At 52.6% G+C, this 18,202-nt stretch overlaps 1 protein-coding gene across 1 annotated transcript in view; it reads left to right on the forward strand.

Annotated features, from left to right (window-relative positions):
• IQCH (IQ motif containing H) overlaps positions 1-18,202 on the forward strand; it is a 73,624-nt gene that overhangs the window by 40,520 nt on the left and 14,902 nt on the right. The window contains exons 12-14 of the mRNA XM_078624313.1: positions 1,985-2,068; positions 2,802-2,953; positions 6,549-6,821. Coding sequence (XP_078480439.1) covers positions 1,985-2,068; positions 2,802-2,953; positions 6,549-6,821 — 509 coding nt within the window. The remainder of the gene's footprint in view (positions 1-1,984; positions 2,069-2,801; positions 2,954-6,548; positions 6,822-18,202) is intronic.

The raw sequence follows: 18,202 nt of genomic DNA on the forward strand, positions 1-18,202 counted from the left end.
GGTGGGGGCTGTTTTTTTCAAGTACACAATTAACAAGTGGAGATGGGAACCTTGAAATGAGTATCATTTAGGTTGTCCTAACATTTTAACATCTGAATCTAAAATCCTTTCGACTTACCTACAAATAAAAAAAAACATATGCACACATGCGTCTATGTGTACAGACATATACGGTGGCACTAAGCACACTGCTTATCTCTGTATGTTGGGGCACACACCAATGAAATGTAAAATAAGGTACCGATATAGCGTTCGCCAGTATCGATAGAAAGTGTGCCCCCCTTTAATGTCTTAAAATTGGACTTGCCCAATTGGCTGCCCCCCACAACCACTCGCAGTGGAATCCTCTGGGCATCTGTTTCAGTGAAGCAGTAAATGAATCAATTCCTTTATTCAACCAAGTGAGAGCCCATGTGAAACGTGTCTCTGTTGCGAGGCAAACTTCACGTGTGTGTGTGTATATGTACACACAAAACAATGATGAAGATCACCGTTTGTAGCCTTGAACGTAACTGTCGGGGCGAATGGTGTTAGCGAGCGGCTGCTTTGGCCTCTCCAGTGCTGATGTCAACCAAGGTGAGTTCGACGACGATTCCAGATAATCTTTACTGATGTTAGCTCTGGCCGGGTATCAAAATCGGTATTGCAGTGCACTAGTCAGTACATCACCGCTCCCCACATGCACACAAAATACCCCCCCCCCCCGCTCCCCCCCATACAGCCTAAACAGACTTTTGTGGCAAGTCTTGTTTGCGAGCACCTCCGAAGGCCGACACGTCACACGCACACACGATACAACACATGTGTGGCCTGCACGAACGATGTACAAATAGGGCACGGTATAATTTGTAATGCAGAGAAACATTTCAGTAACCACCGAGTGCATTTTGCCGTGAAGAGAACAAAAGGAAATTCGCTGCCGTATTAAAATGGACGGTGAAGGCAAAACATAACATCTGCCAAAATTGGCCTCCTGCCCATTACGACATTATTTATGATTGGACAACTGTGTTGCTAAAACATGATCAATCAACGGCAAATGACTGCGTACCAGTGGCCAGGTGTGTCAGGAGAAGAGTCTGCTTTTCAGACATGGGTAATTAAGCCGGAGCAGGGGTGGGGTGGGGGAAATGCCGGTTTGCGTTCCCCTTGATCTGCCTTAATTAATCATCTGTACAGATACCTGTAATTACGCGCAATTTGTCAACTATTACGTGGAAAATTGCCCATCTTTTGATCGCGCGAGGACGCGGGAAGCAGCGTAATGATAGAAGATGGGCCCTCAGGAGCTGGAGGGCCGCACAGAGTTGGCCCCCCTCGCTCTCTGCACGCGCGCGCATTTAAATCGCGGGTAGCCCCCCCCCACCCCCGTATTAGCATGCGAATTTGCCTCGCACAACGAGACCCCGCATTTTCAAGACGACAAATTGTGTCGTGATTTGAAAGCGTCTTGGAAGTGATGGGCACGGCTGTGTGTGTGTGTATGTATATGGGGAGCGGTAGTGTAGCGGTTAGCGCTACGCTGCGCTGCGAACCCGGCGACCCGAGTTCGATTCCCGCTCACGGCCAACACCGGTGACATTTATGTGAACCGGTCCTGAGCCTCCCCTAGGTCGACTCAGCCTCAAATTAGTACCTGGTGCGGTGTGTAGTAAACATCGGGAGACAAAAGCGGCCGCGCGTGCTGTTGGCCACCCACCCCCTCGTGTGCCCTGCCGGCCTTCGTAGGTGCTCGCTAACAGCACTTGCCCCAAACGTATGCCGAGACTATATGGGGGATCTTTGTATTTGCATGCATACATTCATGTAAAACAGACACGTTCGTATGTCATCACCGCATCGTGTGCCGTGCCGGCCTTCGTAGGTGCTCGCCTACAGCACTTGCCCCAAAAGTTCATGTTGGCTCTACGGAGGATTTGCTTTAACTTTGTGCGTTCTGACGTGTGTCTGTGTGCATGTTCCGTGTTGTGTCCGTGCCCTGCAGGTTACTCCAAGCACCTCCGTCGTCGCCTCAAACACTTTGATGTCCTGCAGAACCTGCAGATGGGCCGGCTCTGTGACATCAAAGGTCAGGACGGGGCGACGACGTTGGGACTCGCGGCGCGGGCTTTGTAATGCGAGCAGCTGCCATTAAAATAATTGCGGCACGTGTAATTCGCTCAAAAGACATGTTGATAGTAATTAAATATGTGAAGGGTGTGCAGCGCTTTGTTAATCCACTGCTGGAAGCAGGGCCCCCCACAACCGCGTCGCACCTCCGATTAGCACGGTTGGCTACGTACGGCGAGAGAAGTTCAAGTACACACACACACACATGTTGGTCGTGAGGCCTGTTTGACCATTCTTCACCACAATGGTCAGTGTGAGTTGATGAAGTGGTAGGGAGGCCCGAGACTGGTTCCCATATCACTCACTACTGACGTTAGCCGTGGCTGTGAATCAGAAATCTAACTCAGATGGAACATGACACGGTTTCCTTCTCTTCATGTGGGCGTGTGTATTTGTGTTGCTGTGGGAGCGGTAGTGCAGTGGTTAGCACACTGCGCTACGAATCGATGTGAATCTAATTCCCGGCCACAGTTAGCATCGGCGGTAATTATCTGAACCGTTCGTGGGTTTCCCCTAGGTCGACTCGGCCTTAAACGAGTACTTGGCGTGGTGTGTAAACATCAGCAGCGGGGAGAGAGAAAGGCAACCAGGTGGGGTGCTAGCCACACAAACCCCCTCGTGTGCTTCATTGGTACTTGCTGATGGCAATATTAACGCTATACAGCGGACCTTTGCCTTCACCTGTGTGGCAGATCCTAATGTGGACGTGATCTACGTGAGCCCCGTGCCGCTGAGCGACGAGGTGCTGCACTACTACGAGCGGCTGCTGGGGCTGTCGGCATCCGGAGGGGAAGGGGCGGGCCGCTACACCATCATCGTCCCTGACGCTGTGGTCCGCTTTCCCGTGAGTTGTTGATGGCTGTAGGATTGCCACTGGTTGTGTGTTGCAATTCACCGCCACCCACCAGGCCCCTGCATAGCGAATCAATGACTCTTCACTGCCGCGTAGGTTCAATTATTCACGGCTGCGTAGGTTCGTTCGCGGTTGTGCTGTGTGGCTCACGATACTGAAGCGTCTTAATTTTGAGTCGTCGTCGTCGTCGTAGTCCCCGACGCCACGGGCGACTTTCTTCGCGGGCGATCGATGTGAACTGCCTGCTCTAACGTATGGGATCGGAACATGCCCAGGAAGCATGCAACATTCGGCCAACGTTGGCATGCGATTGGAACCGTTGGACCGGCGTTGGACCGACGTTGGCCTGGTGTTTATTGGGTGGACACTGACAAGTTCAAGTTCAAGTTCATTTATTAGGTATAGCCCTGTGAGCCATTCGGCTCTTGAATCGGGTGCAACCGCAACAAACAAAAAACATCTTAAAGTGACTATGTGACTGAGTGCAAACAGAAAATCCAAGAAAACACAGCAAAATATTGCAGAAAAAAACACCGTACACCAACGCTGTGTGCAAAAATCCCAGTGGGATGCAAAAGAAAATGGAAACGAATGCTCAAACGTGCGCAACACGGAGAGGAGCACGCTTGGAATGATGGTGAGAGAGACGTAGAGGAGCAAGTGGGTTAGAGAACACACGTGCAAGCTAGAGACGTCTTATTTACTGTGAAGAAAAGTACCGTAAGTGTGCTTGGGCAAGCCAAGTCAGATTGGATGATGGCTCATGGACCAGGATGACAACTTAGCGGTAGTCGAAAGATGGAACATGCCCAACAGGATATCTATGCAGCAATGAAAATGCAGGTCCTGGGTGGATTGTCACTTTGCAGGTTCGCTATGGGGATGAGATGACATGAGGATGCAATGGCTGCTGTTGATGATATTGAAGTTCACCTATTGTCAAGGCTGAAGCAGATTTTATGCAGCAATGTGTCACTGCTGTGCCAGCAAGTGGTAGATACAGAGGCTTTGTTCCTAATGCTTTCGCAGATAAATTACTACGCACACCGTCTCACCAGGATACCATTAGAAGCAAGAGCTCCTGAAGCCAGAAATAAAAAGGTCTGAAGTGTAATGTTTTATCTTAATTGTTTTCACGTTCTCTTCCCGGTATGTTTTAACACAGAGGGTATTTTCGCGAGTGTATTTAGAGGCAATCATCTCCATCAGGAATTATAAAAAGTAATCTTCTTCCTGACATGTGTCTGTGTGTCTGTTTCTCCTTCGGCACTCACATTAAAATTACATAACCTCTACACCAATCATTCTAAAACCCTTAAACCAATCATTATAAAACCGTTGAACCAATCACTGAAAAACCCCTAAACCGATCACTACAAAACCCCTAAACTGATTGCTACAAAACCCTTAAACCAATCGCTAAAAAAACCCTAAAGCAATTGCAACAAAACCCGTAAACCGATTGCTACAAAACCCCTAAACCGATTGCTACAAAACCCCTAAACTGATTGCTACAAAACCCCTAAACGGATTGCTACAAACCCCCTAAACTGATTGCTACAAAACCCCTAAACTGATTGCTTAAAAACCACTAAAGCAATTGCAACAAAACTCCTAAACCGATTGCTACAAAACTCTTAAACCAATCGCGACAAACCCCCTAAAATGATCGCTGCAAAACCTTTAAACTCCTAATCCAAACACTATGAATCCCTCATCCAATCATTATAAAGCTCCTCAACCAATCATGATAAGACCCGACATCAATCACTATATAACCTCTAAACCAGTGGTTCTTAACCTGGGTTCGATCGAACCCCAGGGGTTCGGTGAGTCAGTCTCAGGGGTTCGGCGGATGTTAAGACACACACCCGACTCGTGTGATTGTGCACCAGTAAAACATATACCTATGTTTTTAATTTGAAAAAATCATATCTTATTTTTACAATTAAGAAGGGTTCGGTGAATGCGCATATGAACTGGTGGGGTTCGGTACCTCCAAAAAGGTCAAGAACCACTGCTCTAAACCAATCACTACGGATCCCTAATCTAACCATTATAAAACTCCTAAACCAATCATTATAAACCCCTACACCGATCGCTATAAAAGCCCCAGACCAATCACTGCAAACCCCTAAACCAATCGCTACAAACCTCACCGCACAGCTGAACAATACCAGTGCCCAGATCCGCATAGTTTTTGGCGTATATTGATAATGAAATAGGTCAACAAAGTTTGTTTTTCAACAATATAACGTTTTGATGCGAACCAGCACGATTATCACACACGTGTTATAACACGAGCGCCTGCGTGTTGCCCGCGTGTTATATCACGAGCGCTTGCGTGTTGCCCGCGTGTTATATCACGGGCGCCTGCGTGTTGCCCGCGTGTTATATCACGAGCGCCTGCGTGTTGCCCGCGTGTTATATCACGGGCGCTTGCGTGTTGCCCGCGTGTTATATCACGGGCGCCTGCGTGTTGCCCGCGTGTTATATCACGGGCGCTTGCGTGTTGCCCGCGTGTTATATCACGGGCGCTTGCGTGTTGCCCGCGTGTTATATCACGGGCGCTTGCGTGTTGCCCGCGTGTTATATCACGGGCGCTTGCGTGTTGCCCGCGTGTTATATCACGGGCGCTTGCGTGTTGCCCGCGTGTTATATCACGGGCGCTTGCGTGTTGCCCGCGTGTTATATCACGGGCGCTTGCGTGTTGCCCGCGTGTTATATCACGGGCGCCTGCGTGTTGCCTGCGCTCATGCCTAACCCGCCCGCGTCTATGTGAGCGTGTTTACATTTCTGCATGCCTCTTTGTAAGCTTACTGCTGGATGAAGCCCTACCCATGCCATGTAGGTGTTCGTGTTATCATATTTGTGTAACTTTATTGACACCGGGCGCAAATTTGGAGCGCTTCTTACTGTTTGGAGGATCTTATAATCCGGGGAAATGCGGTAAACATCAGTCTCCTGTTATGCTCAGACTCCTTCTCTAGCGAGGAGGTGTAGAACAAAGCATTGATTTACCAATTAAATGAATTAATCTCACATTGCATGCAGCAGCCACTTGTATCTGCAAGAATCAGTATTATTATTTTAGTTTCTATCCACACGATGTCACATCCGACTACACCACCTCGGAAGCAACAGCCCTTCGCTTGGAAGCGAAAGCAATTCATCCTTCATGCGACCTCCTTTGCCAGTACCAAAATATAAATATGCTCACCCCGAGCTCTCATTTCTCTGATAGTGCGTTGTCTTTGAACTGTGCGCCTTTTGGCGTCATCTGGTCGAACACCATATGAGACTAGGCTCTAAAGAAAGCTGTCTCTGGTGTGGACCAATCAGTTTCAAGGACAATGCATAAATTATCAGAGTATTGTTTTTTGTTTGCATTTGACTGCAAGTATTGTGGTTAATGTAAGCATGATTCCTTGCAAAAGGTGTCAGTTTTGTTGCCAGAAAAAAGGGGGAAAACCCTATTAGCAATTCATCCTTGTTGCTGTACTGCTTGCAAGCACCCCTACCCCCCGACCCCTCCACCCCCCCAACCCAACCCAACCCGACATCTCTGCCACCACCACCACCACAGCAGCTGCCCCTGTCCCTGGCGAGCCTGCTGGAGTACAGCCCCGGCACGCTGCGGCGCATCCGCGCGCTGGTGAGCGGCCGCGAAGCCTACGTGGTCTCGGGCGGCACCGGCGAGGCCGACCTGGCGGTGGCAGACGAGCTGGGCCTACCCGCGCTGGCGCCCGAGCCCACCGTCGCCCGCCTCTGTGGCTCCAAGTCGGAGGCCCGACGCATCTTCTCCAGCGCCGGCGTGGCCACGCCGCCCGGCGAGGAGCACATCCGGTCGATGCCGCAGGTGAGGGGCGGATGAGCGAGCGGGCGGCCGAGCGGAGGGGCGGGCGAGCGGGCCCCGGTGGTTGATCGATCATAAACAAATGCGTTGCAGGTTTCACGGGATTTCTGGGTCACGTGGAAGAATAGTGTTGAGGAAAGCATCCCACTGGGATTTTTGCACACAGCGTTGGTGTACGGTGATTTTTTTCTGCAATATTTTGCTGTCTTTTCTTGGATTTTCTGTTTGCACTTAGTTACATAGTCACTATAAGATGTTTTTTGTTCATGTTTTTTTGTTGTTGCGGTTGCACCCGATTCAAGAGCCGAATGGCTCACAGGGCTACACCTAATAAATGAACTTGAACTTGATTGCCCTGCCCTACCTACGGTGTTAAAATCCCTGCCTAATATAGAGTGCGGTGTTGCGAGGCGAAGAAGGAAGGACGGATGGGAGGCCGGCATGGGATGGAGGGAGCTTGAGCCATGGACCTGCACTTGGGCAGAGAACGTTAGAAGACACGGAGAGAGTGTGCATGAATGCAACCGCATCTCTAGTAGTTGGATAGATACATGTACACACTATGTATATAGTATATAGTGTGTGTTTCTTTTTTCTTCGAGGGAAAAACCAGCAACTGAGAGAGGCAAAAAGGAATGTTTTGAGTCTGGAATTGAACAGGGGCAGGGAGCTGACAACACAAATGGCTAAGGGGGAAAGTAGTTCAAAACCACGGGGGCAGCAAAGGAGAACGAGTGAACCCACACTGATGGGAACGTCGACTGCTGACGGCTTTGGCAGGAAGCCCGTGGTTGCAGGAGCAGGGGGTGCGTCGAGTAGAGCAGTGTGAGATGAGATGGTAGAGGCAGGAGAGTGCGTGGAGGGGAGTAGAAATGAGAAGAGGTAGGCAGGGGCGAGTCCTTGGTTGCATTTTGAAGATGGTGAGGATGATCTTGAAATTGATCTGGGATTGTATTGGGAGCAAGTGTAGAGATTGGAGGATTGTGCCGATCTCATCCCATTTACAGGTACAGGTGAGCAGTCTGGCCGCCACATTTTGGACTATCATGCCGTGTTGACCGTAGAGGTTGTTTGACCATACTTCACCAAACCAATCAGTGTGGGTTTGTGAACATGGGGGTTCAGTGGGGGGGGGGGATCTCAACCAAGACCTGGTCGGATTTGACTCACAAATCACGTTAGTCACATTTTTCACCTGAAGACGGCTGCTTGCGTTGTGGCCGAAACGTCGTGATAATTATTTTATTATGTTTTATTTTTATTATTTTATTACTTCCCTTCTACGTGACTTTACCGAAAGAGCCAAGAAGACGTTAGTCACAGTCGGGAATCGAACTCGGATTGCCAGGTTCGTCGTGCAGCAGAGCGCTCGATCCCTGTGCCGCCGTTCTTCTACCGCACCGGATTATTATTATTATTACAGTGTAATCACTGTTAATTAGTGGGGGCGTTTACAGTTTGCGGAAACCATGCGCACAGCGGGGTTTCCAGACGTCCATATATTTGCAGAGAATTGGAAAAAAGCGAGGGCAACTTGACTCCCGCTCAAGTGGCGTCAACGAGCGTTCAGGTCATAAATTCCGCCTCCTCGTTTGCACACGGTGGGGGGGGGGGGGGCAGCAGCGCTGTACACGGTGCTCCATTCCTTACGCTGATATATATAAAAAAAATTCTGGTCTGTTATTGCAATTTGACGACAAAAAAAATTAACCCGTAAAAACAAAGTTTTTCACTATAAATCCTTTATATGCGTGGCGGCTAGAGTCCTCTCGTCCTCTGGCTTGAGATGGCTGCCACCTATGGGTCAGATGATTGTCTGCCACCATTAAGCAATTGGTAATTAAATATAAAAAAAAAATTTGGAAAAATTTTTCACGAAAATAAATTGTCACGCACAACGAGTCTGCGTGCAAAAATGTCAGCTCGATTGGATCACGGGAAGTGGGTTAAAAAACGACCGAAAGATTTGCACGGTCGTAAGCAAGCAAGCAAGCACGCAAGCAAGCAAGCGAACTTAATATAAAGGATTTAAAAAGACTTAGAATATCGGCAACCCCCGGCAAACGGCACTGTCGGATTGCGCAATGAAAATCAAAAGTTTGAAGGCGCATTCGACGTGATCGACTACTTGGAAAACTGGGTCGGTGGCCGACGTGAGTTCAAGCCATTTTGATTTCACCATTTGCACGCACGACTGGGGCAACCATTTCCTTACCGAGGGCCGAAAAGGACTTGAAAATACCTCTTTGGTGAGCCACACGTTTGTCGACAATGTGTGGATTTACCGTATGCTCAGAACTACTTGAAAGACAACCGGTGAATTCACATGTGCGAATGTAATGCGGGCGAAAGCGACCTTCCGGATGTGACGTCACGAGGAGGCGGAGCCAGGTGACGTGGGTGAAAGGTAGGGGGTTCTTAAGCGCGTAAACCGGAAGGAGAAGTCAGTCGGGGTGTGAGCGGAAAAGAGTGAGGCCACGCGGGCGAGTGTGGAGAGGGGGGGCGCCGACGGCCATCGGGAGCCAACCCCGAAGATAAGAGGAAGCTGCGGAGTGGTGTGCAGCTGCAGAGGAGACAGCCAGGAGGGCTGCGTGTTAGAGGCAGCGGTGTGGCTGCCAGGAGAAGCTGCGGAGAGAGAGAGAGAGGGGGCTGCTTGTGAGAGGCAGCGGTGTGGCTGCCAGGAGGAGCTGCGGAGAGAGAGAGAGAGAGCAAGAAGCTGTCAGAGCTGCGGAGGGAGAAGTGCAGCAGCGAGTACAGCCAAGGGGGGCTGTGTGAGAGAAACAGCAGCGGAGCTGCTGTTGTGGATCGGGCCGACATTGGAGTCAGCACCGTGGAGAAGCTACAGAGTAAAGACAGCCGTGTGGGTGTACAGCACGAACCGAATAATAAAGGACACTGAGCCAGACATCGTGGTCCAGTCGTTTATTACACTGGTGTCGGAAGTGCAACGGCATGTCGAAACAAGTGAGGAAGAAAGTTACTCCGGCGCCTGCATCGGCTTCTTCGTCCGACGACGACGAACTCCCTCCAACCACGGATCCTGTTGGGGTGGTGGAGGAGAGCCCGGCTGAGGCGACCACGGGAACAGGAGTGGAGGATGTTGGCGCGGTGGCGGGTCCGTCGACATCATCAGACGCGGATCAACGATGGCAAGCGATGGCGGTACAACTGGAGGCACTTAAGGACGTCCTGGCGCATCTATGCCATCTCGTCGCGCCAGGGACGATGGATGATGCAATTGGTGCTCCGCGGGCCGCCACGTTGCCTGTCCTGCCGCCGCCATTGCCCACGCGGCAAGAGGCCGCCATTTTGCGCGCTCCGTGGCGCCAAACCGCCATCTTGGCCACGCCGCGGGCCGACGCCATTTTGAATTTGCCATCACAACCACCACCATTGGAAGACGGCGGGAAGAGGAGTCGGAGTCGCCACCTTACAACGGTTAAAGAATTTTCCGTCGGTGGGGACTGGAGCGCGTTCGCCTGCCGCTTCTTGGCGGCGGTACGCACAACAAGATGGACCGATGCGGAGGCTTTGGAGGTGTTGCCGACTCTCCTGGACGACGAATCTGTCCGATTCTTCCGTTCCATAACGACCGATAAGAAGGCAACTTTACGTGGTGTTTTTCAAGAAATGGCCGATGCTTATGAGCCACCAGATGATGCGCATCGGCGATTCGCTCAACGACAACGAGCACCAGAGGAGTCGCCCGTGGCGTTCAGGGGTGCGGTGCTGGAGCTGGCCATGGCAGCTTATCCTGAGACGCCACAGGACCTGCTCGAGCCTCTCATATTAGGGAAAATGTTGGAGCTGTCTCGGGATCTAGGGATCCCCATGCCTGTGTGTGGGCATGAGAAGCTAACTTCCCGGACGGCTGCTAAGTGTCTCGATGCGCAATTCAACCTCCGTCGCTGGAAACAAGTGACGGCGTGGACGGGGGGGCCCGTCAAAGAAGGGGATGCGCTGGGGTGGAACCCTGCGCAGGCCGTCTATGTTCCGGATGACCGGGGCCCTCAACAACTGACGGCCGCCTCCGCTCCATGGACGGGACGCGGCGGGCCGAGACCGCGCGCGGTGCTACCAGAACGGGGCCGTCAGGAGGCGAGGCCTGCGCTTCGGCGCAACGAGGCCGAATGTTTCCGCTGCGGGCGTAGGGGCCACTACGCCAGAGACTGCTGGGCCCGCTTCCCGGCTCCGCCGCAGCAGGAGGCCTCGGCACCGGTCAAGTCGGCTAAAGATCCTCCGAAACAGGCATGTCGGCACGCACCAGACACTCGGCAAGGCTTTCCACCTCACCCACCACCTGTGTTGCGCGATCCTATTGTTGTTGTTAAAGAAAGGCCATCGACGGGGCCTTGTCATTCAGTTACGCAGTGGCGCAAATTGGCACGGAGGGTTGTCGCGGCCGCTACGGGTTCGTCCACTGTACCGGGGTCCATACAAGGTGTGGACGTGCGCATTTTGGTCGACTCGGGGGCGTCTGCGACTATTATATCGGATGTCATTTTCCATCTGTTGGGAATTCCGTCGGGGGCTGTGCGTCCGGTTTATGGGTCGTGCGTCGCTGCGAACGGGGGTAGCATGGGTATCGTGGGTCAGGTGGATGCTAAGATATCTATTGGGGATGTGTCGGCCTCGGGTGTTGTGTTGATATCGAGATCTTTGGCGGTTCCTTGTTTGTTAGGCACCGATTTTTTGGCTAAGATGCCCATTTTGATCAAAATCAATGAGAATTGTATTGAACTGCCGGGGGGCCGTCAAATCTCGTTTCTGCCGTCGCCCTGGGGGCGACCTGCTTCGGCCGTACAAGTGCAGGCGCTGTCCGTCGCATCTGTGGACATCCCACCTGGTACACAGATGCTTATACCCTTGCGGTATCGGAAGCCCCTGCCTGATCGGCTAGGAGCAGTAGGGGTCTTGTTGTCACCGTCCGCCACGATAACAACCGGGTTGGCGTTAGTGGGGGCACAGACCATCGTCCGGCCGGATCAATTACCGTTTTTACAGGTGCTTAATGCGGGGGGAGAAAACGTCCGTGTCCCGGCCGGTACGGTTGTGGCACATGCCACTACGGCGTTTGCGACCCATGATTGTCCACATAGCCGGGGAGTTGTTGCTGGGGTTTCCGAGCCAAGGAGTTCGGATGATCGTTGGGTTGCTCATTTATGTGACGAAAATTCTTCCCTGTCCATGGAGCAACGTGGTGCGCTGCGTAAATTGTTGTTGACATATTCCGATGTGTTCAGCTCCGATGATTTGGATTTGGGCCGCACTTCCTTGCTTTACCATCACATTGAGACGGGCGATGCTGCCCCTATTCGATTAAATTCGCATCGGATGAGTCCTGCGGAGCGAGAACACGTACGGGGGGCAGTGGAAGACATGTTGGCTGCGGACATTATATCGCCATCTAACAGCCCATGGGGCGCTCCAGTCGTCTTGGTTAAGAAGAAGGATGGCAAATTGCGATTTTGTGTTGATTTCCGCAAATTGAATAAGATAACGGTGGCAGATGCGTACCCCCTGCCGCGTATGGATGACTCCCTCGACGCATTGTCGGGGGCTAAGTTCTTTTCCACACTGGACCTCTCTTCGGGATTTTGGCAGCTTCCCCTTGACGAGTCCTCACGGGAGAAAACCGCATTCCGTACGCCGCAGGGGTTATTTCAATTCAACTGTCTCCCGATGGGATTGAATGCGGCCCCTGCTACATTTCAAAGATTGATGGAGCTCGTTTTGACGGGGTTGCAGTGGGAGACATGTCTTATATATTTGGACGATATCATTGTCTTCAGCCGCACATTCGATGAACATTTGACGCGGCTGGAGACAGTGTTCACGAGGATGCGTTCTGCCAAATTGAAATTCAAACCAAAGAAATGTCACCTACTGCAACGGTCCGTCCGCTATTTGGGGCACATTGTGAGCGCTGAGGGAGTGTCCACGGATCCGGAAAAGACGGCGTGCGTCCGGGATTGGCCGACTCCGGCCACCGTGGGGGATGTTCGGCGGTTTTTGGGATTTGCCTCGTATTACCGAAGATTTGTGCCGGGTTTTGCGACGATTGCGAGGCCTTTGCATCTCCTTACGGGTAAAGGACGGAAGTTTGTTTGGGGACAGCCGGAGGAGGCGGCCTTTCAGAGTCTGCGTGATCTATTGGCCACGGCCCCAACATTGGATTATCCCGATTTCGATCACCCATTCATTCTTGATACGGACGCGAGTGACACAGGTATTGGGGCGGTGTTATCACAGTCTAAAGGGGGTGTAGAGCGTGTCGTGGCGTATGGTAGCCGAGTCTTGTCTCCTGCGGAAACCCGCTACTGTGTCACTCGCAGAGAACTATTGGCGGTTGTTTTTTTCCTACGGCAATTTCGACCATACCTCTACGGTCGTTCTTTTATTGTGCGTACGGATCATGCGGCCTTGCAATATGCCCTTAAAATTGACCAGCCATCCGGACAGTTGGCACGTTGGTTGGACACGCTACAGGAATTTTCCTTCCAAATTCAACATCGGAAGGGAGTGCGCCATGCGAACGCTGACGCACTTTCCAGATTACCGCGGCGTGCCCCTTGTAAATGTGAGTCGGGGACGCATAGGTGTTCGCCGATTCCAAACCCCCCTCAGCCGCTTACGTTGGCCGTCGAGAAGTCGGACACTCCGATGGAACCGGGACCGGCTGACGGGGTTTTGAATCTGCCGCGGTCTGTCTGGATCCGGGAACAGATGATGGATGAGTCATTGGTGTCCTTGCGGAAGCGGTCTGCTAAGGACAATGGGAGTCCGAGTACGGCTGTGGGGCCGCAAACCGCTCTCCGAGATGGTCTGCTTATGTGGCGGGAGGGGTTCCAGGAACGTTGGCGCCTGGTGGTACCAACGTCCTTGCGATTCGAGTTGATTAGAACCCTCCATTGTGACACTCTCTTACATTTAGGGGTGCAGAAGACCTTGTTGACGTTACAACGTCATTATTTTTGGCACGGCATGGCGACAGATGTCGTAGGGCACGTGCGCGCGTGCCCTGAATGCGCCCGGCGTAAGCCGCCTAAACATCCTTACGTGCCGCCTCTCCAGTCGATTCAGGTGTCTCGAGTCAATGAATTGGTGGCACTGGACATATTGGGACCCTTCCCACCATCGGCGAGGGGAAATAAATATTTGCTGGTAGGGGTTGAGTATCTCTCCCGTTGGCCGATGGCCTGGCCGTTGCCCGATCAGTCGGCCGCGGCCATCACCGACGCCTTTTTGTTTGGGTACATTATGGATAAGGGGGCGCCGGAGAGACTCCTCACGGACCAGGGCCGAAATTTCTCTTCTAAATTATTGGCTGAAGTGTGCGCAGGCCTTGGGACTAAGAAGATACGGACATCTCCATACCATCCGCAGACGGATGGTATGGTTGAGCGGCTGAACAGGACATTGTCTGCCATGCTTTGCCATACCGTGAGTGAACAACAATCAGATTGGGATCTGCACATCCCCGGAGTGCTTTCGGCGTACAGGATGACGCCCCATGCGGCTACAGGGTATTCGCCGTTTTACCTTATGTATGGTCGGGAAAACGTGCCTCCGGTGGATGTGCAATTGGGTACTGGGGTGAAGGGACCTCGTAAACCACTCCCTGAATACATTCAGGACACGGTTCGCCGGGTTACGGAGGCGCGGGAAAACGCCCGCGTGGCTACGGCCAAAGCCCAGGCCCGGAACGAGCGGTATGCTCGGCGGTCTGAGGGGGAGTGCCCCTGGAAGGTGGGAGACCTGGCCTGGCTCCATTGCCCGCAGGTGCGGCCGGGGACCTCTCCTAAATTGCACAAACCTTGGCATGGTCCTGTGCGCCTCATTGAGGTTCCCAATCCACAGTCGGCGCGCGTTCTGTTTGGTTCTCGCCGTTGGTTTGTTCATACGTCGCGGTTGAAACCATATGTTGCTCCCCTACGTGATGCGTCATCTCCCAATGTTGCCTTGCCGGGGTCTGTTGCTGCTGACTCTGACTCTTCCCCGCCTGCGTCCATTGATCTTGCTGGAGCGCCTGTCGTACCTGTTCCAGACAGGCCGACCGTGACACCGCGGGGGAGGAGTGGGCCTGTTCGGAGGGCGCCTGCCAAGGCTGCGGGACCTTCTAGCCCGGCGACCCTTCCGACCCCGCTGCAGGCGCATTCGCGGAATATGACCAAGACCGATTCGTCAGGGACACGAGATGTCGGTGGACTTCCAATCGCAGCAGGGGAATTACCCCCTGTCATTTCTCGTGTTCCATCGCGTCCCCGTTCTACAAGCGGGCCGCCGACCGTCCGGGACGGGCCGGCGACCCGCACTCGTTCCAAATCGCTTACGTTTCGTTGATTGTATGTTGTTATTGTTCTTGTTCTTGCCGTCGTATTTATCGCATGCTTCCGTACGTTCGTCGATGTTACTTGTGTGTTGTTCTTGTTGTTATATTGCATGCTTAGTGTCCTTTAAGGGGGAAGGTCGGTTCACCGCATTACGCTTTGGTGTTGTTCAGCCGAGGTCGGCTGGGTTTTTTCTATGGGGGAGGGTGGTGTAATGCGGGCGAAAGCGACCTTCCGGATGTGACGTCACGAGGAGGCGGAGCCAGGTGACGTGGGTGAAAGGTAGGGGGTTCTTAAGCGCGTAAACCGGAAGGAGAAGTCAGTCGGGGTGTGAGCGGAAAAGAGTGAGGCCACGCGGGCGAGTGTGGAGAGGGGGGGCGCCGACGGCCATCGGGAGCCAACCCCGAAGATAAGAGGAAGCTGCGGAGTGGTGTGCAGCTGCAGAGGAGACAGCCAGGAGGGCTGCGTGTTAGAGGCAGCGGTGTGGCTGCCAGGAGAAGCTGCGGAGAGAGAGAGAGAGAGAGGGGGCTGCTTGTGAGAGGCAGCGGTGTGGCTGCCAGGAGGAGCTGCGGAGAGAGAGAGAGAGAGCAAGAAGCTGTCAGAGCTGCGGAGGGAGAAGTGCAGCAGCGAGTACAGCCAAGGGGGGCTGTGTGAGAGAAACAGCAGCGGAGCTGCTGTTGTGGATCGGGCCGACATTGGAGTCAGCACCGTGGAGAAGCTACAGAGTAAAGACAGCCGTGTGGGTGTACAGCACGAACCGAATAATAAAGGACACTGAGCCAGACATCGTGGTCCAGTCGTTTATTACACGAATATTAGAAACACATATTGTTGGTGCCAGCTCGAGTATTGTTCACTCAGGTACCCAATTAGTTTGGCTGAGATCCTTGCAGTGATGGATTAATGTCGTCTGTGGGTGGGGCTGTATATATGTTGGCACAGTAGGAGGCACAGGTGGTGCATCAGCCAGTCATCTCAGTCATCTCAGTCAGTCGACCCGTGGCACCTGGGTCTGCCCCGTGACCTCCTGCCAGCGGGCGTTCGACACTTCACGTGGCCTCAAGGTGCACATGGCCTGGCACAAGCGTCGTGGTGACGTCACCGCCACTTAGTGCCAAATGGCGGTTGTTGTTGTTATATATGTATGTATGTTGAAGTTCTTTCGCACCTTACGTAGCCAACCATGCTAATCGGAGGTGGTAGGCCTCCTCTGCCCACGTGCCATACGAATTGAAGACGTGTGAGCCATATCCGACTCGTGGCCTGTCAGTTCCCCCGCTCTGTTTTAGTAGGAAGAAAAAAAACCTTGTCTCACACGCCGTCAGTGTGTACCAGAGACTGTGGCATCCCGACGGAAATTCTGCACCGCACGGCCGCTATTGGTGTTGCGCTGGCACAAGTGAAAGCGAAGCGGCTCGCTGGTGTTCGCTCAAGTTCACCTTAGGATATCTGCAGCAGCAGCAGCAGCAACACCTCCTCATTTAATTAAAGTGCCTTTTACAATGGCAGGATTATTTCCAAGCCGTTGTGTTGACAGCATCCTCGGGCAGGCGTGCTCAAAAAGACGTATAAGAATATTGGTTATCAAGGATAAGCAATAAGACAATTCTCCTGAAGCATTTTCATTTTGCAAAACCGCATTACGGCAGCTTCAGAGTAGAAAGTCAACCTCCGCACGCATTTCGGTGATGGGTCTTTTCCCGTTGCCAACCTGGTTACGGGGCCCATTTTATTGGGAAACGAGAAACATGGTCCTCCATTCTCGACAATATCGTTTCTTCCCTCCGTGCCCTGCCTCCTGCCACAAGAGCACCGGGGGGACGTCGCAATCAAGTTGCGTAGCCGTCGAGTGCGTAGGCGGTGCCACCGCACCAAGGGCCCGCAGGCCAAAGGGGCCGAGGTTGGCCCATGCCGTACACGCGACGCCACCGGTCGCAACGGCAGGAGACGCGCGTTGCCGAGCCACCGTGGAGCCTTAACAGGTACGGCTGGCGCGATGGAAAGCTAAACAATGGGGGGGCTCGGTGACATTCCGTTTGATGACTCTGTGAAACACGACGTCGAGAACACGCTTGCACGATTGGGATGGGTGCCCTCTCCATAAAGCCTCTTGGTTTACTCTTAAGTGACACAGACCGTAGCTTTGGGGCGTATAGGTTGCACGTGATATTGGCGGAGGGGAAAAATACAAAAACACGCGCAACTATAAACATTCCCCTGTGCCTTTGGGGGTCAATTTGCAAAGGCGTGCATTAACAGGTGCGCTCGCTATTTCTTTTCACACCTTGTTAGCAAGTGCCCATCTGATACACACTATATTTTCCTGCCTCGGGCTGCTCTTCGTACCGATGGCTCACGTGGAATACTATATGGAAAACGCAGCATGAGCACACGCATGGAACACGCGGCGCACACGCGCGTACGTGCGCGCGCACACACGAATGTGCGAGTGTGCGCACGTGCACATGCGTGTGCACGCTCCCCCGCGTGTGTCTGTCCGCGTGCGTACACGCGCGAGTGGAAGCGCGCGCGCGAGCGAGCCTCGGACGGCAATAAATTAGAGCATTAGTGACTGTGAAGCGCGATGAATTACAATGTTGATGAAATTAGTAAAAAACAGCTAAGGTGCCAAACTAGATTACTTACAAAACAAATGATTACCAAGTGGCAGCGGAGTGTGCCCATTAGTCACTGCGGCTCTGCCGTACGCAGGGGTTCGCGCACACCACAATGCAGCGGGAGGTTAAACAATATTGCCACACGAGTAATAAATTGAAAACAAATATTCCTCCCAAACACGATGCTGTCTGCACAAGCCGCCATCCTTTAAAAAAATCCATTTTGCTCCGCCCGCACTTTTCGGCGGCGTAATATTATTACACAAATTACGCAAACTAATGGCCTGCGACCGATTTTATTGTTTTTGGAATGAATGTGCTCTCGGATCATCTTTGCTAATCTTTCCCGGACGGCAGCGATTTGTTTCCGACGCGGTTCAGGGGGCGGCGCTCGGCTGTGTTGCATCTCACGCGGGCGCGGAGCGTTCGCATCCCA

This window comes from Lampetra planeri, chromosome 3 (assembly GCF_965212315.1).
Source record: "Lampetra planeri chromosome 3, kcLamPlan1.2.h2, whole genome shotgun sequence".
NCBI lineage: Eukaryota > Metazoa > Chordata > Hyperoartia > Petromyzontiformes > Petromyzontidae > Lampetra > Lampetra planeri.